Source organism: Erythrolamprus reginae, chromosome 4 (assembly GCF_031021105.1).
Source record: "Erythrolamprus reginae isolate rEryReg1 chromosome 4, rEryReg1.hap1, whole genome shotgun sequence".
NCBI classification, from domain to species: Eukaryota; Metazoa; Chordata; class Lepidosauria; order Squamata; family Dipsadidae; genus Erythrolamprus; species Erythrolamprus reginae.
In genome coordinates, this window is record NC_091953.1 from 99,395,154 (window position 1) to 99,421,151 (window position 25,998).

Below are 25,998 nucleotides of genomic sequence, written 5' to 3' on the forward strand. Positions count from 1 at the left end.
GGGATGAAAACACGCCCCCTTTGCAGCAAACTCATGACACGCAGGGGAGGCTCCCTTCCCCACTCCCCCCATAGCCATCTTGGCTGGTGTGGAAGCCGCGGGCTCCTCCTCCATGAAATGACCGCTATCGGTCCTGTTGCACCCTTCCTTGCCGGACATATACGTTGCCTGGAACCATAGATCCGGCACCACCATATCCCAGGGGAGGGAGGGGTCGTGAGCTATCCGCATCCTAAAGCCTTTGTCGTAATGACGCCAGATAGTACCTTTATACTCAAAATGAGCCCTAGCAATTAGGTCAATGTATTTGAGCATGGAAGCGGCCCTAGCCGGTTGCCTTTGAATTACCACTGATGTGTATGTCAGAAAAGCGTACAGCCATGAGCTGAAACACTTGGTGACTTTGATCTTTTTAGGCTTTTCCCCGGGCACTACGTCCTTTTCCTGCTTGGGGACCTCCCTGTTCAATAGGGAGAAGAGGTCCACATACTCCCCCCTCCAAATCGCCTCCTTCACCGACGGGTGGAGGTGGTACCCTAGGGGAGTGGCAGGCAGCCCACACGGGATGGCCCCGGCCTTGATGCTGGCGAACGGGTCCCACATGGTGGAGGCCCCCGTTCCCAACACCCCTAGCCCCGGTGGATACACCAAAGGGGGCGGGGGCATAATAGCGGACGCTGGAGGGGTCCAACCCCCCACCCCAGGCCCCGGTGGAAAAACTACCCCCGGCGCCACTGCCGGTGGAGCTGGCGGGGGCCAAACCTGACCGCATGTGCCTGAAGGGGACCCCAGAAAACTAGCGCCACTCCCCAAACCAGGCGGGTTAAATCCCAGACCGGGCAAGGGAAGGAGCGATGTGGCGGACAAGTGTGGTGCAGCCTCACCTGCCCCATACGGGGTTGAAGACATCCACGGGGGGCCCATCCGGGTGGGGCCCTGCAATGCTGCCAACTGCCCCGACTGGGCCATCTGCCCGGTTTGGGCCATCTGCCCGGTCTGGGCCATCTGCCCGGCCTGGGCTACCTCCTCATCCGGATCCCTTCCCCAGGCCGCCGATGCAGCCAGGGGGAGCCCGCCCGGGCCCGATCCGGACCGCCAATGCTCCAATTCGTCCAACCTCTCCAGGACCCTGGCCCAAGAAAGAGAGGGAGAAACATCGGGTTGAGGGGCTGTGGGCAGAAACCCCACCACCCCCTCCGGTGGGACCACCCCAGGGGGCCCCTCCATGCTGGCCTGAGCCCAGGCCGAAGGCCTTAGGGCCCTCCTAGGCCGTACGGCTGGTTGGGCTGGAGGGGCCCTGGCTTGCCTCTTCTTTGGGGTCATCCTCACCAAATGCTAAATGCAGGAATGTTAAGTTAAGCAATCCAACACCAATCCCCAGCACTAAGGCCACAGGCCCTACCAGGGAGAGGCCCAAGTGGCTAAACTGGGTGAGAAACGCCCCCCAGAGGCAGAAGAACCCCCTAATACGGGGGCCCAAACTGCTGCAGCTGGCACCAGAGGCCGGATGCCCCCCCCGTTGGCAGAGCCCTACAAAGCCCCCACCCCCAGCAGGGAAAGCCCGAGTCCACCACTCCCCCTCAAGCCCGAGGGGGACCCAGCGACCACCCGCGCCACCGCGCTCTAACGCTCCCGAAAGCTCCACCAGGAACGACGAGGCCTTTTTCGCCAGACGAAACCAAGCCACAAAATGGTGGCCGCTGAACGAGGCCGCCCCAAAATGGCCGACGCGAGCAGAACTCAGCCAAGTGTCTGCTCAGGACAATGGTCCAGGCGAAAAAGGATGAGCCCGGGCCTGCACGCCCTTAAATAGGGCTGGCAAGCCCAGCCCGGACCTATCAGCAGTCAGGCCTTGTTGGCCTGACTCTCGGGCGAAGTCTCGCCTCACGAGACTTCGCCTGAGCACCAAGATGGCGGCCGCCAGGGGTCCGGTGTCTTCCCGGCCCTCCCGCAAACGCTGCCGGTGGGTAAGTCCGCCGGTGCTAATCTTGGGTCATCTGCCAGAGGTCTAGTAATTTGAAGGTTCTGTGCAGTATCTTAGCTGTTCCTAACACTACACCCTTCTGAACAAAGAGCTTTGATGATGCTCCTAAGTGCTTAGGAGTTGCAATTTTGAGTGCTTCTACTGCTACTGGAACTATTTAGGTGTTTACTTTCCACATATTCTTTAGTTTATCTTTACGGCATTGGTATTTGTTTAGATTCCCATACTCCTTCTTCCTGATGTTGCTGTCACTACATCTATCAGCACTGCTGTTTTCTTGTCCAGTACCATGATGTCTGATAGATTGGTCAGTATCTGCCTGCCCATTTGAATCTGGAAATCCCACAGAATTTTAGCCCTCTTATTCTCCATCTGGATTTGGGAGGATTTCCAACCTTGGCAACTCTAAGATTTGTGGACTTCAACTCCAGCTTTGCTGGCTGAGGAACTCTGGGAGTAGAAGTCCACAAATCTTAAAGTTGTCCAGGTTGGAGACCCCTGATCTAGTCTATACTTTCTGCAGATATTCCCGAACACAATGCCATTTATTTGGTTCTGATATTCAGTGTGCTCTGTTCCTGTGTGCCATTGCTATCTGCATCATGTGCCCTACCATTATGTGTTGGACTATCTATGAGGTGTTTTGGATAGTCTGCACCTTGGACTCTGTTTAATGTGATAGACCCCTGTTTTTCTGGATTTAGTGCTTAGTGCCTGTTTTATGCTGCTATGATCAGTGCCTCAATGCTGTCTTTTAGTCCAAGCTTTTCTAGACATTGCTAGGATTTTCTAACGTTTGCCACCTTAACTATCTGTTGATGGTACATTGCATGCAGGGTCTTGTCTTCTCCTGGCACTTCCTCAGCTTATCTTCTTCCTGAGGTCCTGCATTCTGTGAAAAACACTTTCATGGGAAAAAAAGAATTCTGAAATATTATTTATTATAGAATCATACTGTTGACAGAGATTATTCCAATTATTTAGTGCCACATTGGAAGAATCCAGGTTTCTGATAAAACATATCCAATAAAAGGGAGTTTATTGCATTTCTTAGTGTCCTTTTTCTTTCCTCCTTCCTTCCTTCTTTCCTTCCTTCCTTCTTCCTTCCTTCCTTCCTTTTATCATAATGTTCACAAAGGATTTAGAAGCAACAACCCTTGATGACTCTGTGCCTAATCATCTAATGATTCAGATTAGGTGAGAGATGAAACCATGCTATATGGAGTCCCTCTAACAAACTTGCTCTTATTGAAGAAGCCAGTTGGATAAGCAGCAAAATGTTGCAAACCAAAGAACAAAAGTCAAGTTGCCACGATTTAACTTTCAAACAATTGTATCTTCATTGAAATTTTGGACAGTGGTCATCATCCCCATGCATCATCAGTCTGCCATGACTCACACACAAACTCTCAATTCTGCAGGTTCTTAACAATTGTTTCAAATTAGTTTTTATACCCTGGGCAAACCATTTGTAGGATGTACATTGAGAATGATGAAGAGTGCATGGTCCACTTTTAATGGAAAATCTTTAGTGGAAAATGGAAGTGCATCAGTGACCTCTATGGACAATACAAACAGAAAATTGATCAAGTAGGAAAACAGAGCAACAACAGCATCCTTTTTCAAACTAGCAAACTAGCTATTAAAATCCCAACAGCTACTTAGTGCTAAAGATGGGGGTCATCTTTTTGGTATTCACAGACACAAGCATTTTCATAGATACCTCCCATGATACCTGTCTGCCTTGTCTATCTTCGTGTTTCTTCATGTTAGTTTAATTTTGAAAAATGAGAAACTCGTGATTTTCAGGATTAAAAAAAACCCTGATATCTATTAACAAGTAAAAATCATTTGGGTTTCAGTCTGTTAAACTGTAGACTAATATATTTAGACACTCAAACAATTGATTGAAAAATAATATTCAAAGGAAGATTGAAGTAGGATGAGATAGAATAGCTGATCTCTGTGGCTAGGCAAGGATTTTTTTTTTTAACTGTCAGAAAGCATATCAGGATGTAGTTCTACCTAGAAATAAAAAAGGCAATTTCCTTGTTACAGATTTATAAATTAACAAAACTGTCATACAAATTTTTTGTGAAATGATAAAAGTCATGCACATTATACTTTGGAAGAAATGACTCAGAGGTTTTTCTCTGAACCAAAATAGTTCCAGAAAATGATATTAGATATTCTGTTTTGGGCCAGCAATGAATTGTGACACACTATAGTAAATATGTGTAAGTTGAACTATCTGATAGGGATGAGGGAAGATAAACAACCAGTCTTTGTATTGTTTGGCTGGGATTATAGAAACAAGACTGGTAAGCTGCTAGGTCTGGCAAGAGTCTATATTCAGCTTGTTGGATCGCAAACCATGTCAACCATGTCATGTTTTGTGTATCACAATAGATTCAGCCTTGCTCAATAAATCAAAGGAGTTAACACACACTCTTATAATCTTTTAATTTCAAAATGCTGTCTAAAAATTAGTACTCAAAATATATATGCAGGTACATTTTGTGTGCTTGTATGTGCACAAGCATATACCATATTTTTCGGAGTATAAGATGCACCTTTTTCCTCTCTAAAAGAGGCTGATAATTTGGGTACATCTTGTAGTCCCCCCCCCCAGTCCTAACTAGCTGCTAATGAGCTAGTTTCCCAGCTCTTACCTTGCAGGCTCTTTCATTGTTTCTCTCTGCAAAGAATGTTTTCCAAGTCTTAAGTCTTTGCAGGGTTTTTTTTCATTGCTCTAACTTCATTGCTCTAACATATGTGTGTGCCCACATCCATAATTCAATGCCTCCCGCATGCCCCACCCCCTGCACATGTGCACACAAACCATTCTTGCTCTTCCATTCTCCCATTTCCTGACTTTCAGTAGACCAGTACACCCTCCCCAGGTTCCAGAGACTTCCCTGTTTCTTTCCAGCCCTAACCAGGTGTTAACAATGTTCCCAGCTCTTGCCCACTTGCAAGCTCTTTTGTTGTTACTCTCTGTGAAGAATGTTTTCCAAGCCCTAAGTCTTTGCAGTTTTTTTCAATGCTCTACTTGCTCCAAATGTTTTTTTTCAGTCCTAACCAGGTGCTCATGATTTTCCCAGCTCTTGCTGGCTTGCAAGCTGTTTCATTGCTACTCTCTCCGAATAAAGTTTTTTTAAAGCCCTAACCAGGGGATAAAATAATGTGCTGAAGCTGACCAGACTAAGGATGCTAGCCAAATGGATACCTGGTAAGCAGATTCGTTTCCCTATTTTCCTCCCAAAAAATTAAGGTGTGTCTTATATTCCAGTGCGTCTTATACTCCGAAAAATATGGTACATAACCTGCTTAATTATCATTAGTTATCACTGTGTAACTAGCTTTTGGAATGAACAAAAGACCATATATCAAATGGTTAATGCATTTCATTCAGTTGAAAGGTATCAACTTAAACTTTTATCTAGCACTTCTCTTGCTGAAATACCTAACACAGCTTTTCAGTTTGTTGAGAAAGCACCTTGAAAAACTACTTTGTTGATTGTACCAAATTTTGATGGTCAGAGATCCAGTTGTATGGCAAGTTTCAGGCAGTCCTGCTCAACTGTTATGCTTCAGTGAACCCCTTCATGAACAGAAGCTGAGACAACCTTTGGTGCAAGAAGGACTCTTTCATTCTTCAAATTTTAATAGACATTTTATTAAAAAGGAAGCAACGAAAAAAAACAGGTGTAAAAATTTGGACAACTTGGCATTCAAACAAGTCCCCATGTTTCTTGTAGCTAGCTATAAGGCTTTCTAGTCTCATTTTTGGAATCCCCCCCCCTCACATTTCTTTGAAGATATACACACGAGAACATGTTTTGCATTAACTCACATGGGTCCAAGATTCTCCATGCTTCTCTAACATGCTCTCTTAGTTTTAATTCCTCTCTCAGTTTTACAATCTTTTCAACATAGTTTCTATGAATAGTTTAACATGAAACAGGTGCAAATATGAAACTCAACTACCTCACTTGTATCATTTGAAACAGAACAATCCCACCTCTTTGCAATAAACTAACTGTTCAAACAAAAGTCTTAGACTTGACGCTATTGGATTATGCAATGTTATTTTACGTACAATGTCAAAGTTGAGGAATTCATTTTAAATAGATTTCATGATGTGGTAACCCGAAATTTGATGAGTATCAGGGGTAGACATAAATGTTCTTGAAATTGTGCTAATTTGGTGTTCTTTGTGATTAGGATCAAAAGTACTGTACACATGATTACGCTGTGTAGTTGCTTCATATGAAAGGTAAGGCATCAGGAACAGCATAGTCTCTAAATTCTTTATTATTGTACTGAAAGTGAAGTTCTGTTTACTTTCTAAAAATAAGAGCACTGATCTTTAAACTTTTAATTGAGTATCAGATGTAGGAAAATAGCATATGCTATCTTTAAAAATGTATTAGACAACCGTTGGCACATAGGTCAAAAGGTTTTAGATAACACATTGCAAAGACTTTTTTAAAAAAAGTTCTTCATTTATTTATTCATTCATTCATTCATTCATTCATTCATTCATCCATCCATCCATCCATCCATCCATCCATCCATCCATCCATCCATCCATCCATCCATCCATCCATCCATCCATCCATCCATCCATCCATCCATCCATCTATCTATCTATCTATCTATCTATTTATTTATTTATTTATTGGATTTGTATGCCTCCCCTCTCCGGAGACTAAATGAAATCCCTAATTATTTCTTATAATGTTTTGATTAAATGTGGCTCAGAAACTTGCAGTAAGGATGAGAAATAAATGATACTAAAAAAGAAAATTAGCTGAACAGAGCTGAAATTTATGTATGTACGTACGTACGTACGTATGTATGTATGTATGTATGTATGTATGCATTTCTTTGTTTGTTTGTTTGTTTGTTTGTTTGTTTGTTTATTTATTTATTTATTTATTTATTTATTTATTTATTTATTTATTTATTTATTTATTTATTTATTTATTTATTTATTTATTTATTTATTTATTTATTTATTTATTTATTTATTTATTTATTTATTTTGTCAAGCATGCATGAGAAAATAGTTATAACATATAAACATATAAATATAGCCGCCCCGAGTCTACGGAGATGGGCGGCATACAAATCTAATAAATAATAATAATAAAAAATAATAAACAGGTAGAGTATATTGAGCATATTGTTGAATATGTTAAGTGTAAAAAGGGTACCCAAAGTTCAGATTAACATGTACTGTGTTGATTGGCCGCTGCGTTTAAACGGGAAATTTGTTACAATGTCAAGTTGAGCCTCTTGCTGGGAGAAAGTCTATAAATACTTAGAGTTGCTGCACTTTCTCTCAGATTTTTCGCGCCTAGAGTTTGACAGTTCCTAGCATTTAGTACCTGCCTGTGTTAGCAAATAGAAGACTGCTAATTTAACCAGTCAGAGTCTGACCACTTATTACACATATGAAATGAGTGTGAATAATGGGTAGGACAGGTAGGCAAGCTGGTATGCTTATGCACGCCTCCTTACAGACCTCTTAGGAATGCAGTGAGGTCCAAGGTAGACAGTTATAATGTTTTGGGAGTTCAAGGATGAAACAACAGAGTCAGGTTCAAGGATGAAACAACAGAGTCATATTCTTGGCATTGATCACTCTTTTGGTAAAGCTGTATTTTCTGCAATCGAATGTAGAGCAAGATTTACTTTGAGTTTGTATCTACTGTTTGCCTGTGTATTATTGAGATTGAAGCTGAAGTAGTTGTTGACAGGTAGGACATTGTAGCAGACAATTCTGAGTACTATGCTTAGGTCAGACCATAGGTGGCATAGTTCCAGGTTGTCCAACCCCAAACTTTTGAGTCTGGTGGCATAAGGGATTCTATTGCAAGCAGAGGAGTGGAATACTCTTCTTGTTAAATACCTCTGGACTTTGTATTAATGTCCATTATAGAGTGTGGATTCCAGGGAGACGAGTTTTATTCGAGAATTGGTCCAGCAAAGGTTTTGTATGCCCTGGTTTGGGTATGATGTTACTGAAGAAGCAGCTTCGTAAAATTATGTTAACAACTCTTAATGCCTTTTTGGCAATGCTGTTACAGTGAATTCTGGGGCTTAGATCTTTTGAAATGAATACTCCTAGCTCCTTGACAGAGTGAGAGTTTTCTATGAGGTCATAACCGCCCAACTAGTATTTGGTGTTCTGTTTTTTTTTTTGCCAGTGTGTAAGACAGAGCATTTGTTGGTTGAGATTCAAAGTTGGCAATTGTTCAACCATTCTGACACATAATTAAGGTCACTTCATTCAGGGCATCATGAGAAGCAGAGGAGAGGGAGGGAGAAAGAAAGAAAGAAAGGGAGATTGGGGCAAGAGATGGGACCTTCTTGTTGGTAATATGGATCTGACAAATGAGAGAGCTGGATATTGATGGGGAATGAGTGAAAAAAGGCAAGATTGAAACCATGATTGAAATCCTGCTCCTTTGCCTGTAATAAGGGATATCTCTTCAACTATGTGATTGTGTTTCCTGATTTGACTTAAACAATGTAGATGGCTATAGGTGGAAGAAACTTTACTAAGACTATGGAAAAAGTATGCAGTGAGCAAGCCTCTGGGAAGATACTGAAGAAAAAACCCCATTCTGCTGAGTTCACTAGCCAATTGTTGCTTAAAGTTATTGAGCTTATTGTTTAACACTCTTTTATTGTTTTGCTAATTGTTTTCACTTGTTCATAATTAAAGGTTTAAGTTTTTTCCCCATATTGGATACTCCTAAAGAAGCAAAGGGAATTTTTCCTTAGAAGTCTCCTTGCTAATTAGGAGCTTAGCAGCAAACCTGCTTAGAATGCTTTGGAAGGGAGCTGTGTTAAAACAGGTGTCACATGCATGAAAATATGTTTGCACTGGTGGAATATTAACTCTGTTTGTAGGTGCAGACATGTGAAAAAAAATTCACCATAATATATGTACTATATTACATAAGAACATAAACAATATTTTATGCATATATGGAATTAGTCCTCCAAATACATTTATTCCATACTTATATTTTTCTATTTGCACTTATTGATTCTATTTTTTTTTTCATTCATGCTTTTACAGGATAATGCTTGGAAGTAAAAAATATTGCCGGAACACAGGCAGACCTGCATATCTGTGTACGATTTTGCTATCTGCACGGGTGCAGCAGCATAACTGTGCTGCAACTCATGAGACCTCCAGAGCTGTGGAGATGAGCCCAAGTAGGTGTTCCGGCTAGTAGCCCACCCCTGCTTTAAGACCACCCCAGGACAAGCGACTATACCAGGGGTCACCAACCTTTCGGACCTCAGGGACCACTAAATTCATAATTTTAAATCCCACAGACTGCTAATATGAATTTTTTGAAAAAGATAAACAATATTTAGTGCAATATAAAAATGAAAATGATATTTCTGTGGGCCACCAAAATTTTCTCGCAGACCACCTGTTTGTGACCCCTGCACTAGACTACAATATAAATATAAACTAAGAGCAATCCTGCTCCTTACTAGCACTGATGATGTTATCCAATTTGAGCAATGAAATGTTTTCTGCAAGAAAGCAACCAAGCTCAGAATGTACCAAGGACTCTTTAAAGTCAATGGGAAAGCCAGGTACACTTGACAATCGTGTTACTAACTGAACAAGTATAATTAACTGAACACTTAACAACTGTGGCAAGAAAGGTCATAAAATGGAGAAACTCATTTACTAACAGAAATTTTGGGCTCAGTTGTTGCTACTTGTATTTTATCATTTTCTTAAGGATTTTCTAATGTCACTCATACAACTACATCATCAAAAAAGCACAACAAAGAATGTTCTTTCTGCACCAGCTCAGAAAGCTCAAACTGCCCAAGGAGCTGCTGATACAGTTCTACAGAGGAATCATTGAGTCTGTCATCTGCACCTCTATAACTGTCTGGTTTGGCGCTGCAACCCAACAGGACCGACACAGACTTCAGAGGATAATCAGAACTGCAGAAAAAACAATTGCTGCCAGCCTACCTTCCATTGAGGACCTGTATACTGCACAAGTCAAAAAGAGTGCGGGGAAAATATTTACTGACTCCTCACATCCTGGACACAAATTGTTTCAACTCCTACCCTCAAAACGTTGCTACAGAGCACTGCACACCAAGACAACTAGACACGAGAACAGTTTTTTTTCTGAACGCCATCACTCTACTAAACAAATAATTCCCTCAACACTGTCAGACTTTCTACTAAATCTGCACTTCTATTCTGCTAGTTTTTCTCATCATTCCTATCACCCATTTCCTCCCATGTTGACTGTATGACTGTAACTTGTTGCTTATATCCTAAGATTTTTATTAATATTGCTTCTTCATTGCTTATTTGACCCCTATGACAATCATTAAGTGTCGCACCACATGATTCTTGACAAATGTATATTTTATTTTATGTATGCTGAGAGCATATGCACCAAGACAAATTCCTTGTGTGTCCAATCACACTTGGCCAATAAAATTCTATTCTATTCTATTCTATTCTATTCTACTTGTATTTTATCATTTTCTTAGGGATTTTCTAATGTCACTCATACAAAGTTTTATTTGAGTTTTATTTGTTGTAGCAAGTTTATAATAGATAAGCAAGATATATGATGCAATTACAATTGCATGGGGAATATGTATGCATCCGTGACAGAAGATTACCCTGGATATGGTGACTGGAAGACCAGCATTCCAAAGAGCAGAAAGCTTCACTGAAGATTTTTACCCTATAATGTTAGCATTTGGAATTCTGTAACTTTCCTAACCACAGATTTAAGAAAATAACAGAGTTGGGAGGGACCTTGTGTTCTGTCGGGCTCTCTGGTAGAATCCTCCCGAAAATTCACAGGTACAAAATTCAGACATACACACGTTTGAAAATTCAAAACAATGTTCTTTATAACAAAAATTCAAATAAACTTAGCACTCTTTTTGTATAGCAAAGAGCACTCGTCTCCAAACAAACTGGTAATTTGTACAAGTCCCTTATCAGTTCTGTGATACTTAGCTTGCACCTGTGATTCAATTCACAGTCCTTCTTCTCTCAGGAAGTGAAACACACTTTGCTCTGCTTTAGTTTCAAAGCGGGGGAAAAGCAACACACCAAGGTCTAAGTCAGCAAGACAGGCACGAAACACAATGATCAGATAATCCTCCACAATGGCCATTTATAGCAGCCTCGTTAATTACCACAGCCCCACCCAACCATAGATGGCCTCATTTTCTTTGATAATAATCAGTTGTTGCTGCCTATGCATTGCTCTCCGCATGCATGACTGTATCATTAACTCTTGTTCTGAATCCAAGGAGGAGACAGATAATTGACCTCCTTCTGAGCTGTCTGCCACACTCTCCTCCTCCCTGTCACTCATGTCTTCTTGGTCAGAGGAGCCTTCATCATCAGATTCCACCGGCAGCAAAACAGGCCTGCGGCATGTTGATGTCTCCCCCACATCCACAGTCCTTGGGGCAGGAGCTGGGCCAGAGCTAACCACAACACCTTGTAGGTCTTCTAGTTTAACCTCCTGCTCAAGCAGGAGGTACCATACAATTTCTGACAATCTTTTCTTAAAAGCCTCCAGTGATGGAGCACCCACAACTTTAGAAGGCAAGACATTCCACTGGTTAATTTTTCCCACTGTTGGAAAATTTGTCTTTAGTTCTAGGTTGGTTTCCACCCATTGTTTCTTGTCTTGCCTTTAGGTGTTTTGGAAAATAGATTGACCCCTCTTTGTGGCAGTCCCTCAAATAGTGGAACACTGATACTGTTTCACCCCTGGTCCTTCTTTTCACTAGATTAGCCATACCTAATTCTTTCATCCACTCTTTGTATGTTTTAGGCTCCATGCCTCTAACCATCTTTTTTGCTCTTCTTTGCACTCTTCCAAAGTCTCAGCATCTTTTTAATGGGGTGACCAAAACTGGATACAGTATTTCAGGTGTGGGCTTTGTACCATATTTTCCCCAAAATACAACCTATCCTGAAAACAAGCCCTAGTCTGATTTTCACACCCATGCCTAATATAAGCCCTACCCCAAAGTAAGCCCTGGTTAAGCCCTTAATAGCTTAAGTAAGTATTCTAGACACCTTTCTGCAGCATGGATATGATTAAAATATTGCCCAAATTTGCAACATTCACTGTATTTTTTTTTTTTTGCAGAAACCATTCAAATTAAATTAGTACAGTAGTCCCTCGCTATACCGCACTTCACCTACTGCGGCTTCACTTCATCGCGGGTTTCTGAGGAAGTCGATCGGCAGATTTAAACAGCCCGCCGAACTCGATCTGCAGGTTTTTAAAAAAAAAATAATCTAAAATTGTAAATACTGTATTTAAATACTGTATCTAAAATAAATACTGTGTGGGAAGGGTTTATAAACACTTAAAACAATGAAAACTTAGCAAACAATTACAATATAAATACTTAAATAAGTACTTTCAGTCGATAAATTCCCCATTGCGGATTTCACCTATCGCGGCCAGGTCTGGAACGTAACACCAGCGATAGGTGAGGGACTACTGTAGATAAATACTAAGCAAGATGTGTTTTTTAGTCTTTTTTAATGGCAGAATTCACAATATTAGGTTTTTTGTTCTGTTTAACTTTCAGGATTGAGAAAATGTTTGTGTAGTTATGTTTAACAGTGTTGAATTTGTGCAGATGAATTTGGGATTGGATCATCTATGGAAAAAAATAACATTATATGAAGTTTTATTTTCTCCTCTTGATATTTCTGTAGTATCTTGAGATTAGTAGGAGTTATCTATAGTAAAGTAACAGTCATTATGAACTTGTTCAAAATTGTGTTGCCTTGAAGCCAATAGTATGAATGAATATATGTTAATTTATGTATTTATTTGTCAAATTTAAGTACCACCCATCTCACTTTCGGAGTGACTCACTAGGTTTCCTCAGCTTTCTTTCAACACTTCTCTCACATTTAAATTTTATGCAATCTTAATTTTTAAATATAAACCAAATGCTACAAATATAATGAAATGGAAGGTATGTGTCCTTTTCCAAAAGCCATCAATCATTTTAATAACCCTGAATATTTCAACGCTAAAAGTGACAATAGTTATGTGACAAGTCATGAGGAAAGGTTCAGAGTTCTTAAATGAAATCCTGCCAAATGTATTTGATCCTTTTTAGATATTTTCAGAATAGTAATGCTTTCTGTTATTCCAATGCCATGTTAAGATAAGAAAACTTATATTGCTTCCTTTAAAAGCAGTGCTTCTCAATTATTTTCTGTTATGCTCCCCCAGGAAGAAGTACACATTTTGTGACACCCCCAACTCTCTGATTTGGGTCCAGTGAATGTTATGGAAGTAGATTTTAAGGTGCCATTCGAAGCTTTTACCCAGCTGCAGAAGATGCTCCTCCTTGTCTAGCAGCAGGTTCGCCACGCTGTTCATGGCTTCTGTGGTACACGCTGAGAACAACAAGGATCCACACAGCCAGCTCGCCCTGCCTGGCCGCCTTCTCTTCCAGGCTCGGAGCAGCGTGCAACTAGGAAAATATTTCCTGTCTGGGGAAATCAATTGAGAGGGACCATGTTCCCCGGGCACATATGTGCCCCCCTAGTATCGCTCCATGACCCCCCCCAGAGGAGCATGTACCACTATTTGGAAAGCACTGCTTTAAAGTGACCTGAAGGTTATTAGAATATTCATGTATAGTATTCGATAAAAAAAACTAACTACAATTTTATTTGTTTATTTGTTTATTTGTTTATTTATTTATTTATTTATTTATTTGTTTGTTTGTTTGTTTGTTTGTTTGTTTATTTATTTATTTATCTATCTATCTATCTATCTATCTATCTATCTGATTTGATTTGATTTGATTTGATTTGATTTGATTTGTATGCCGCCCCTCTCCGTAGACTCGGGGCAGCTCACAACAAAAATAAAACAATTCAAGACAAATCTAATAATTTAAAAACATTTTAAAAAACCCGTTATTAAAGCAGACATATACACAAACATACCATACATGAATTGTATAGGCCCGAGGGAGATGTCTCAATTCCCCCATGCCTGACGGCAGAGGTGGGTTTTAAGGAGTTTATGAAAGGCAAGGAGGGTGGGGGCAGTTCTAATCTCAGGGGGGAGCTGGTTTCAGAGGGTCAGGGCCACCACAGAGAAGGCTCTTCCCCTGAGACCCGCCAAACGACATTGTTTAGCCGACGGGACCTGGAGAAGGCAAACTCTGTGGGACCTAATCGGTCACTGGGATTCGTGTGGCAGAAGGCGGTTCCGGAGATATTCTGGTCCGATTCATAAATTTTCTTCAGTTTTTTAAAAAATAAGCATACATATTTAATAATCTAATTTTATTTGATTTTTTTTCCAAAGTCTATAAATGTAAAATTTATTAGATAGTGATAGTATTAAGAATAATTGAGGATTGCTGGGGAAGAAATTGTGAAATGAAGATAGCTTCAGCCAATGTCTGTGATAGACTGAATAGCTGGCAGGTCTTTGCAATACATCTCTGGACAAGTTAGAGGACTTTCAATTGACCACAAGTGCTGAGACAGTTCCTCCTGTTCACAAGAGACCACAAGACAGTAGTCTCCAGTGTGTTTGAAATTTCGGGGATGAGAGGAGCCATTTTAAACCTTTTGCTCAAATCACAGCACTATATTGTATTTTGTTAAAAAGATCAATTTTACTATCTTGATTATTTTACTAGCTTGATTATTTTAAGCTGAAAATATTTTACTTTTTATTATTGAATTTTTAAGATTCATATAGATTTGGAATCTGTATACACTTTGACATGGGTATTTTACATACACAGTACAGTGTGTTAATTTGGTGAAGTTTGAAGGCCAATAACTTAGATATTGTTACCTATCCAATTTGGTTTTAGAAGTGTAAAACTTGCTATATTGATATCTAGCATACACTAAATATCCATATACAGTAGATCAGAAGATGGATGGAATATATAAGAAGTAATTATTAACTGTTCCATTAAGGATTTAACTTTAGTTTGTTGCTTTTTTAATAAGGCACTTGAAATAATCAAAGTAACTTAAAAAAATTAAACTCTATCCCACACTAGAGATAGTGATAAGTCCAATTATTATTAAAAAGCCTCACTTTCTTTAAGTTCCTTTTCAACTTGTTAATTAAATATATATATTAAAGGGCCACTTGGATAAGGGCAGTTTGGTGTAATGGTTTGATGTAATTGTTAGGGTACTGGAATAGAATCTGGGAATATTCACCAACTGGAATATTGTCTTAATTTTACCTAGTAAATAATTAACTTTAAAGTTACACCTGGTGTTTGATATGGCATAAAATATGGACCCAGGGCATTTGATATTTGCCATCACCCTATTGCCTTGGAACAAAAAAGGTTTTCTAAATCCAAAAATCCGACATGAGAAAGTTGGCTTTCCAATATCTAATTCTGCACTGAGAGAACACATTGAGTCATGGCTATTATTGGAAGCAGAATCCTATTTCTTCCCAGCAGCTCTATATTGACAAGGTCGGGGCTTGCGAGATTATATGAGAGTGGATAAAAACTTCAGAATGTCAATGACATTTTCCTCACAAGGAAAGGTGGTTTTTTTTTGAAGTTTTCATTCAGATAGGATTCATTTCCAGATCTCTCGATCCCCTATTAGCTTTTCTTGCCACACTGTATTCTCCACGCCTAAACGCGTATCAGTAACCGGCCGCCAGGGCTTTGGAACTCAGCTGTCCTCTGACGGAGGATTGTGGACAGCTGACAGGAAAGTTTCCCTCAAGCTGAGGAAAATCTCTCGCCAGTTTTGATTCCCTCGCCCCGGTTTCCGCGCTGCCGAGGGGACAAGTCGAGCGTCCCGTTCCTCCGCCCATGCCCCAAGGCGGCGCGCATTGGGGGAAAGACCCGGCCTTTGAGAAGACGGCCTGCCGGGCTGCGAAGAGTCTCTTCATGTGGGGGACCTTCAAAGTCCCCCTCCCAAACGTTGAAGGAAGACGCGAGGTGTTTCCCGCGCAGGAAACTCTCTTTGGGGCTGTCAAAAGTTGACCGTTGCGTCCGCTCGTTGCCACAACCCCAACAAAGCCCAGCCCGGCATTGCCCTCCTTCTTCCCGCCTGCAGGTGTGTAAATGAGACAGGAGCGGCTGGCGAGGTAGAAACAGGGCGCGGGAGGGGGGAGCGAAAGGCGAGCCTCGCAGGTGAGCCTCACCGGCCGGGCAGGAGGAGATGAAAGCCGGCGTGGAAGGTGGAGTAGAAGGTGGAGTAGAGGGCGTTCTTGGCCGGCCCGCCTCCCCCCATCTCTCCCCCCGCACCCACCACCCCCGCGCGTGACTTCTGCCTTCCCTGCGGGCGATGAGGGCAGGACCACCATCATGCTGGAGGTGAACCGGTTTAACGCCGGCGTTGCTTCCCCTTCCAGTTGAACGCAGAGCCGCCGGCCCCGCAGCAATGGGGGCTGCTCGGGGCTGCCCGGGAAACCCTGGGATCGGCCCTTCGCTGATTCTGATGGCTGCCTTTGTGCCGTCTGTGGTAGCCGCCGCCTCGGAAAAATTGCTGAGCGATCCGGCTGCCGTGCCAGCCATCCATCCCACCTTGCAGGTGCCGGCCGAGACCCCTTTCGAGGAGACCAGGCTTCACGTCTTTACCTTGGATTACCCGCACGTGCAGATCCCCTTCGAGATCACCCTCTGGATCCTTCTGGCTTCCTTAGCCAAGATCGGTAAGTGAAAGAAACACGGGAGGTTGTTTTTTTTTTTTTAAACCTCTCTTTGGGTCAAGGACGGTGAATGTAGAACAGGTGTTTTGGGGAGGTGCAGATAAGTAGATGCCTTTCAGGGATCCATTCTAGGAACTGGTCGTCCAAGCATCTTGACTGAGTTTTAAAATCTGTTTCAGAAGTCTAAGTGATAAATTACCATCCTGGCCAAAGAGATTTCGAGGAGAGCTTTGAGAGGTAGTATACTGCTCAGAACATAAATAAATAAAGGGAACACTTAAGCAACACAATATAACTCCAAGTAAATCAAACTTCTGTGAAATCAAACTGTCCATTTAGGAAGCAACACTGATTGACAATCAATTTCACGTGTTGACAGCACATTCAATTTTGTACAGAACAAAGTATTCAATGAGAATATTTCATTCATTCAGATCTATGATATGTTCTTTGACTTTTCCCTTTACTTTTTTTAAAGCAGTGTACTGTATATCACTGAAAAAGTAGAGGAGGGCTCCTTTTTCCATGGCAAACATTTCTCCAGGCAGGTCGGTTTGCATAAGTTTATCTCAGAGAAAGCAACAAAGCAGAATGCTAATGATTAGATAAGGAAGCCTTGGAGGATTACTTCCTAATTTCTTTGGTCGAAAATCAGCAGGCATTTGCAGGAATGTTTTATTCTCTTTCCCCTGCACCTTCCGTTCTCTTCTCTTCTCACTCCTGAAATAAATCTATGGAGAGGGGCGGCATACAAATCTAATTAATAAATAATAATCTAATTAATTAATAAATAAATAAATAAAACAACTATAAAGACTGAGGAAGGAAATTATTGTTGTCTAAACATGTAAATGCTATAACATCTCAAATATTTTATACAGTACACAGGCAGTCCTCAACTTACGATCACAATTGAGCCCAACATTTCTATTGTTAAGTGAGACACTTGTTAAATGAGTTTTTTCCTCATTTTATAACCATTCTTGCCTCAGTTGCTAAGTGAATCACTGCAGTTGATAAGTTAGCAACCTGGTTGTTAAATGAGTCTGCCTTTCCCATTGACTTTGCTTGTCAGAAGGTTGCAAAAGGTGATGACATGATCTTGGGACACAGCAACGGTCATAAATATGAGTCAACTGCAAAGCATCTGAATTTTGATCATATGCGGATGCTGCAGTGGTCATAATTGTAAAAAAATGGTCATAACTCATAAATATGAACCAGTTGTCAAGCATCTGAATTTTAATCACGCGATGATGAGGAAGATATGAAAATTAGTCATAAGTCAATTTTTAAGTGCTGTTTTAACTTTGAATGGTCACTAAATGAACTGTTGTAAGTCAAGGGCTACCTGTATTCAATAAATCCTCTCTTTGTATTTCTGTCTTTGTGTGTGTGTGGTCCTGTTGTTTCATATCCAAAAATTCTAATGTTGATGTATTAAGACCAATTCCACTTCATATTTGTATAAATGCTGCTTAATCACACTGGGCTTCCTAGAAAATATCACAACAGATAATATTTTTCAGTTAATATTTGTTTAAGTCAGGAAAGATCAGCAAGTTAGACCTATTCAGGACTTAGATGAGACCATAAGGAAATGCTGGTGGCTGAAGACTATGTTAATAAATTGGGAAGACAATGTATCTTGGAAGTATACAATGGCAAACAACTCTAATATTGATGCCAAGAAAAGGACATGGATAAGAATTTGTACATTCCATTATTCTACTGAAATATCCAGGGCGTTCAAACAAGAACATCTAGTTATATTAATTTTTAAATACTTTGGCTAGCTTAGAATTACTTATTTGGAGGCCCTTCGTCTTCACTTTTGGTATATATGTGTGATCCCAAGAGTCCATTCAGGAAGCATCTCTTTCCACAAAAAGATTTTAATTTATTTAGAACTGCCTGGGATGACATTTTTTCATGTCTTAAGCTCATCAAAGAAGAAAAAGCTAGTGATTAAAGCTCATCCATGAAAGCTGCCTTTCATCTCCTGCCTACTGTTTAGAAAGTCTCTCTAGCAGTCAGGATGTAGAAACTTAGTTATGATGTAGTTGCATGTTAAAAAGAAATGTTATTTCTTTCAGTATTTAAGAGTTTGTAATAAAGACATTGAACTTTTTTGCTCTTATTCTCTCTCTCTTTCTTTCTCCCTCTCTCCCAACTTATATAATGTATTTACTTATGTATTTATATATTATATATTTTTATTTCTGTATTCAATTTATTTTGAATTTTGTATTCCTCTGTGGAAATATTATATGACAGGAAATATTTTAAATAACAAATTATTATACAATGTCCCCTCAGTCTTGGAGATCTTACCCTAGAGAAAAGCATACGGTGGGATATATACTGCGGCACTTAGGATGTTTTTTTATAAGTTTTGTACTGAAGAGGTACATAGTAAATGTTGAAATGAATAAAATTTAACAGTGTAAATTTAATATCTGTTTGTAAATAGCAAGAATATTGAATTAAAATAAAATTTAGTTTCAAAATCTACTTATATGAACAATCCTACAATATAAAGTTTTGTATATCTGATATCATTAAAGCTGGCATTCAGAAAATTACCTGTATGATCCACAGCCCACAGTTCTCCTTGGTTCATTTGGAACCATTTTAACAAGCCATAGCACCTAATCAACTTGTCTGGGTCTGGAATTTTAGCACAGTTAAGCCTGGTTAGTACTAGGATAGGTCTGGTTAAGACCTCTGCAGAACCCAAGACTCTAGGCTAATCTGGAAACAAAAGCTTTAAACAAAAGCTTCTTTATAGTAGTTTTAAAATAATTGTTAAAGACATTGATGTAGGAGAAGTGCACAGACAAGGGCAGTGTCAAGAAAGGAATCAGCCTAGAGTTTTTACCGGTATGTGGTCACAAATGGTTAAAGTCCAAACCCTCTTGGATTCTGTTAACTCTTATCTAGTGCCATTTGTAGTGTTGACTATTAACTAGATTCTTATTAATGTACATAAGCAATAAATAATCTTACCTGTAGTGAGTGTAGTCCTGATTTGTCATGCCTGACACTAATTGGATGTTATAATATCAGCAAAATCTTCTGTATACTTCCAGGTGATGTAAGTTTTCAAAGCATTTTATGTAAAACATGCTCCCAGATATTCATTATACAAATGAAACCCCAAAATTAGCACAGCGGCACAGTGGTTAAAATGCACTACTGCGGGCCAAGGTGGGCAAATTGTTGGGGGCAATATGCTGACTCTGTAAACCGCTTAGAGAGGGCTGTAAAAGCACCATGAAGCAGTATATAAGTCTAAGTGCTACTGCTATTGCTATGTATAACAACTGTTAAGTATTACGCTCTATTAATTCACAGCTGATGAAAGGAAATACTTAACTCAGGTCATTACATTATATACGAAATTCATTTCTGTATAATCAATTTTACTATTTTAGATTTAGATTAGATTTAGATTTATTAGATTTGTATGCCGCCCTCTCCGAAGACTCGGGGCGGCTCACAACAACTTTAACAGCAGATTATGCCAATTCATGGAAAATAAAGCTAACAATATTAACAAAAATATATTATGACTATTGATCAATCAATCAAAATATGCAAAAAATATTTTAATTATATGATCAGAGGGAGTGTGTCTTTAAACTCCACAAAAATTGATTAAAAATCAACAGTGAGAATTTTGATTGACATCTAGTAAGGCATCAATAGGACCGTACCCTGGATGGGAAAGACTTTTGCTCTTATTTTACAGGATCCTTTCTTAAAATAAATAATATTTCTAATATGGTGTTGGTTAAGCCCTACATGGCATCGGGCCAGATTATCTCTGAGACTGCCTTCTGCCGCATGAATCCCAGCGCCCAGTTAGGTCCCACAGAGTCAGCCTTCTCAGGATCCTGTCATGTCATTTGGCAGGGCTTAGGGAAAAGCCTTCTCTGTGGGAGCCCTGGCCCTCTGGAATCAGCTCCCCCCAGAGATTCGTATTGCCCCCACCCTCCTCGCCTTCTGTAAAAGTTTAAAGACCTATTTCTGCTGCCAGGCTTGGGGCCATTAGATCCTAGCCCCCCGGACCAACAAGTGTTTTAGTAGGTTTTGTTGAGCGAATGGTGATGGAGAGGGGAGGCATACAAATCTAATATATTATTATTATTATTATTATTATTATTATTATTAATAATAATAATTTATTATATTTGTATGCCGCCCCTCTCCGAAGACTCCAAAGACTATATTATTATTATTATTATTATTATTATTATTATTATTATTATTATTATTAGAGTTTTTAAATTGGATTTTTAGATGTATTTGCTATGTTTTGAGCCGCCCCGAGTCCTTGGAGAGGGGCAGCATTCAAATCAAATCAAATCAAATCAAATCAAATCAAATCAAATCAAATCAAATCAAATCAAATCAAATCAAATCAAATCAAATCAAATCAAATCAAATCAAATCAAATCAAATCAAATCAAATCAAATCAAATCAAACCAAACCAAACCAAACCAAACCAAACCAAACCAAATCAAATCAAATCAATAAACAAACAAACAAATAAATACTGCAGTAGTCTTCACATTTCATAAATATAAACTTGCCATTTAAAACATGCTTGCTACTTTTAGGGTGGGTTTTTTTTTAGATTCTATATCATCTAACAAGTCCTAAATTCAAAAGCCCTGCAGTCGAGAAAAGAAGCACAACTAGGTATACTAGCCAGGGGTAAAATTCACAGGTTCTGGAGAACTGGTAGCGGACATTTTGAGTATTTTAGAGAACTGGCAAATACCACCTCTGACCGGCCTGAATATTTTGCAATATCCTTCCCCCAGGAGTATGGAAGTAATGGGGATTTTGCAGTATTCTTCCCCTGCCACACCCATCAAGCCACGCCCACAGAACCAGTAGGGAAAAAAATGAACTTTTCCCATGGTACCAATTCTATATATTTTTTACTATAACAAAATTATAGTTACTATAGCAAAATCATGTAAGATTGAAAGGATATTTCCCCTTCTTTCCTTTTATTCTCTGGAAAGGATGCCTTTTGAAACCTTTCCCATATCTGCCCTTCTGTGGGCTTAAGTATCTTTTACAAACTGAGAGCCTGGGGCTCTCTCTTCTGTCCCTTAAGGTTACTCACACAGGCATTCACTTTAACCTGTTTCAATGTCCTAATCTTTATGACATCATTCACAGGAAGTTCAAGAAAATTCTCAAACTGAACAAATTATGCATTTATTTATTTATTTGTTTGTTTGTTTGTTTTATTTATTTGTTTATTTTATTTATTTGTTTGTTTGTTTGTTTGTTTGTTTACTTACTTACTTACTTACTTACTTACTTACTTACTTACTTACTTATTTATTTATTTGATTTTTATGCCGCCCTTTTCCGTAGACTCAGGGCGGCTTACAACCTGTTAGCAATAGCACTTTTTAACAGAGCCAGCCTATTGCCCCCACAATCCGGGTCCTCATTTTACCCACCTCGGAAGGATGGAAGGCTGAGTCAACCTTGAGCCGGTGATGAGATTTGAACCGCTGACCTACAGATCTACAGTCAGCTTCAGTGGCTTGCAGTACAGCACTCTACCTGCTGCGCCACCCCGGCTCTTTTTTGAATATGAATCATATTCATATGAATATGAATCCTTGTCTCCATTTAATTTTATGCAGAGACTTACAGTATATTCTGATTTCCAAGAGTATATACTAAGTCTTTCTGACCTATAGTCTAGCTATCCTAATTGCTCAGATTTATTCTGTTTAAAAAAGCTAGGCTCAGATAACCCATATACTGTATTTTTGCCCTAAAAGTGGCAAAGTTTTGTTTTATGATTTGTAAATTATGAAAAGATTTGACAAATTAACACCCAAGTACTTGTGCCCTTCAGCATATAGGATAACCCTTATTACCGGTACTTGAATTAAAGTAAATTGCAGAAACTTTTCTTAATTTTCTGTTGCATTACATTTTTACAATGATTGATGACTGCACTGAAGTTGATATGTCTATAGTTCATCAAAATAAAAATGAATACAGCTATTCAGATAAGTAGGCTTCTCATCTCATAAAAAATACCATTAGAGCGTACCAAAGTTCAGGTTTTTAAAAAATTGGTACTTTAGTATATTCTTTTTTCTTTTGTTAATTTTGATTGCTCTTGATTATCCTGACTGTTAATTATCAGGAAGTAAATGTGGTAAACACTTTTCAAAAGTTAATTGTACATGTACAAACAATAGCATAAAATTAATCTAATTTTACTACAAGGCATAAGCATAATATGATTTCTATTCCTAACACTTAGGAAAGAAGTAAAATTTGACATTTTAAAAAATAATTCATAAATGAAAAAAAGATATGAGTGAATCGTTTTAGTATATATTTCAGTAGACTGAAAAGTAGACGGTATGAATTACAACTTAGCTGTGAACTATAATAAAGAAATACAGTTCCTCGTTCTCTCCCATTTAATTGCAGGTTATGTAATTAAATGGCTTAAGTGTGGAAAATGTGGAGTAATGGGATAAACATGAATGTTCTCTGAGTGAAAGGTGACTCTATGCCTGTGGCATTCCAAAATAACAAAAATAAAATAATTTACAGAGGAGTACGCAACTCAGCAAATAATAGAAAATAATCAGTTGAAAGGGACTTCTAAACATATCATATTTTTTGCACTATAAGACACACTTCCCACCCTCTCAAAAGTGGGTAGAAATGTCTGTGTGTCTTATAGAACAAATATTATGGGTGGGGGAAGGGGCCACCGCCAAGGAATGGTGGAGCCTTTGCTGCTGAGCAGTTGATTGGTGGTTGGATCGGCCTCTCAAAATACTGCTGATCAGCTATTCTAGATGGCGGAAATTGTTGCCACCGCCGTTCACTAACATTCTCTGCCTCCATCAATTGCCACTGATCACCACCAATTAGCAGTGGTGGCAATCCTCACCATCTAGAACAGCTGATCTGTGGTATTCCAGGAGACGGATCCAATTGCCAATCAGCTGTTCTGCAGCAAAGGCTCCAGCATTCCCTGGTGGTGGCAGCAGCTCAGCTCTGTTGACCAGCATTCCCTGGTGATGGGCACAATGGAGCAGAGCTCTGATGAGCCAAGTGCTGGGGCTGTAATAATGTACTAAAGTTGACCAGTCTGTTTTCTGTAAGGACAATGATTAGATTAATACTGGATAGATGCTGGAAGGAAAGGCAGATTTCCCCCCCCCCCCCTTGTTGTTCTCCTCTAAAGCTAATGTGCATCTGGTGTGTTTTATAGTGAAAAAAATACTGTACAGTGGTACCTCGGTTCTCGACCACAATTCGTTCCAGAAGTGTGGTCGAGAACCGATTTGGTCGAGTACTGAATTAATCTATCCCATAGGAAATAATGGAAATGGGTTTAATTGGTTTCCAGCCCCTATTTCCTTTATTTCCTATGGGATAAAGATCTGAGGAGCTCTATAGTCTAAGCACTCCAAGCTGTAGGAAGGGTGGGGGCAGCTGCAATACCGGCAGTTTCGGGGGGGCTCCTTTCCTCAGTGGTTCCTCTTGTAGTTATAGGCAGCTACACCAACTTTCTCCTTTCCGGTGGTGGTGACAGCGGCGGCAGCTTTCCTTCGAGCAGCAGCAGTGCAGGGAACGTCACATGAGAAAGGGAAGCCGCTGACATTCCCGGCATTGCTGCTACTCGAAGGAAAGCCGCCGCCGCCGTCGGGAAGGAGAAAGTTGGTGTAGCTGCTTAAAGGGAACAAGATGAACCACTGAGGAAAGGAGCCCCCCCGAAACTGCCGGTATTGCAGCCGCCCCCACCCTTCCTACACCCTTCTGCTCCAAGCTGTAGGAAGGGTGGGGGTGGCTGCAATACCAGCAGCTTCGGGGGCCTCCTTTCCTCAGTGGTTCGTCTTGTTCCCTTTAAGCAGCTACACCAACTTTCTCCTTCCCGACAGTGGTGGCGGCTTTCCTTGAAGCAGCAGCAGCGCCGGGAATGTCACATGAGAAAGGGAAGCCGCTGGCGTTCCTGGCGCTGCTGCTGCTCGAAGGAAAGCCGCCGTCACCATCGGGAAGGAGAAAGTTGGTGTAGTTGCTTAAAGGGAACAAGACGAACCACTGAGGAAAGGAGGCCCCCCGAAGCTGCTGGTATTGCAGCCGCCCCCACCCTTCCTACAGCTTGGAGCGCTTAGACTAGAGACTGGGAGGCTGTTTAGTGGGCAGCCGGGATGGGCGTGTCAGATTCCAACTCCCATTCCGTCTTACTCCGTCCCCTCAGATCTTGTAGCATTTCGGATAATAAACAAAATTTTCTGTGGCTGTTCAGTATCCGAATTTTTGTTCAGATACCGAAGCAAATTTTTGCCGAAAATTTTGTTTGGTATCCGAAATGTACGAGAACCAAAGCGTTCGAAAACTGAGGTACCACTGTATTTACTGAGACATAAATCAAATTCTTCTCCCAAGTCAGTAGTCTTATAAATGCAAAATGTATTTTCTACATGCATATAAGCCAGTATTCTATAATAATGATTAGTATTACATATTACTATGTTTAATCCACATTGGTGATTTGCCCCACGCATATAAGCCAGTATCCTATAATAATGGTTACTAAGACATTCCGGTCCAACCAGCACACCTACCTATCTGCCTCATATTCTGGGTCGTTCCATGTACGGCACGTATGGGGACGTGACTAGTTATTCATAATTACTCACGAATATCCTGTTCCAACTGGTGTCCCATGATGTAGTCCCTCCCAAGAAATCCTCTACCCTTCAGCGTAAAGCATGGCAGTCCTGCTTTTCACGTCCATGTATTGTAACTCCTCCCACAGTGCCTTTTACGAGACCACTGGTTACTCTTTCAGGTTCATCTCGATGCCCCGGAACTATCCCTCATTACTAGCTTTTTACGACGCCTTCATCGCACCCCTTATATGGTACATATCACCTCATGTTCTGATCACGTATGCTCGCTCCACCCCTGGTAGCTCTTATTTTTATCACAGCTTTCATCTTTCAATAGTTTTGTTATCATTAAATCTCCAAAAAATTTATCAGAGTTGAAATGTATCAAATAAATATTTAGCAGCCTTCTCTAACTTTAATCTCCTCTAAATGTGTAGAGCAGGTAGAGCAATGCTAATTGGGAATTACACAATCTGGGAATCACCAATATAATGCAAGATTACAGAGCATTTGCATCTCGTATGTTTTGTCTTGAAGTGTTTCTGAAGAACAGCAAAACTTATGTAATTTTTAATGTAATCAAAT

At 40.2% G+C, this 25,998-nt stretch overlaps 2 protein-coding genes across 3 annotated transcripts in view; both read left to right on the plus strand.

The window, feature by feature from the left end:
- LOC139166873 (complement factor H-like) overlaps positions 1 to 25,998 on the plus strand; it is a 1,233,958-nt gene that overhangs the window by 793,846 nt on the left and 414,114 nt on the right. The gene's annotated exons all lie outside the window — the stretch shown is intronic.
- LOC139166874 (sodium/hydrogen exchanger 2-like) overlaps positions 16,130 to 25,998 on the plus strand; it is a 51,427-nt gene continuing 41,558 nt past the window's right edge. The window contains exon 1 of one of the 2 annotated variants that reach the window (XM_070751056.1): positions 16,130 to 16,728. In XM_070751056.1, coding sequence (XP_070607157.1) covers positions 16,458 to 16,728 — 271 coding nt within the window. In that variant the 5' untranslated portion in view covers positions 16,130 to 16,457. The remainder of the gene's footprint in view (positions 16,729 to 25,998) is intronic. The other variant, XM_070751057.1, reaches the window with a different exon arrangement.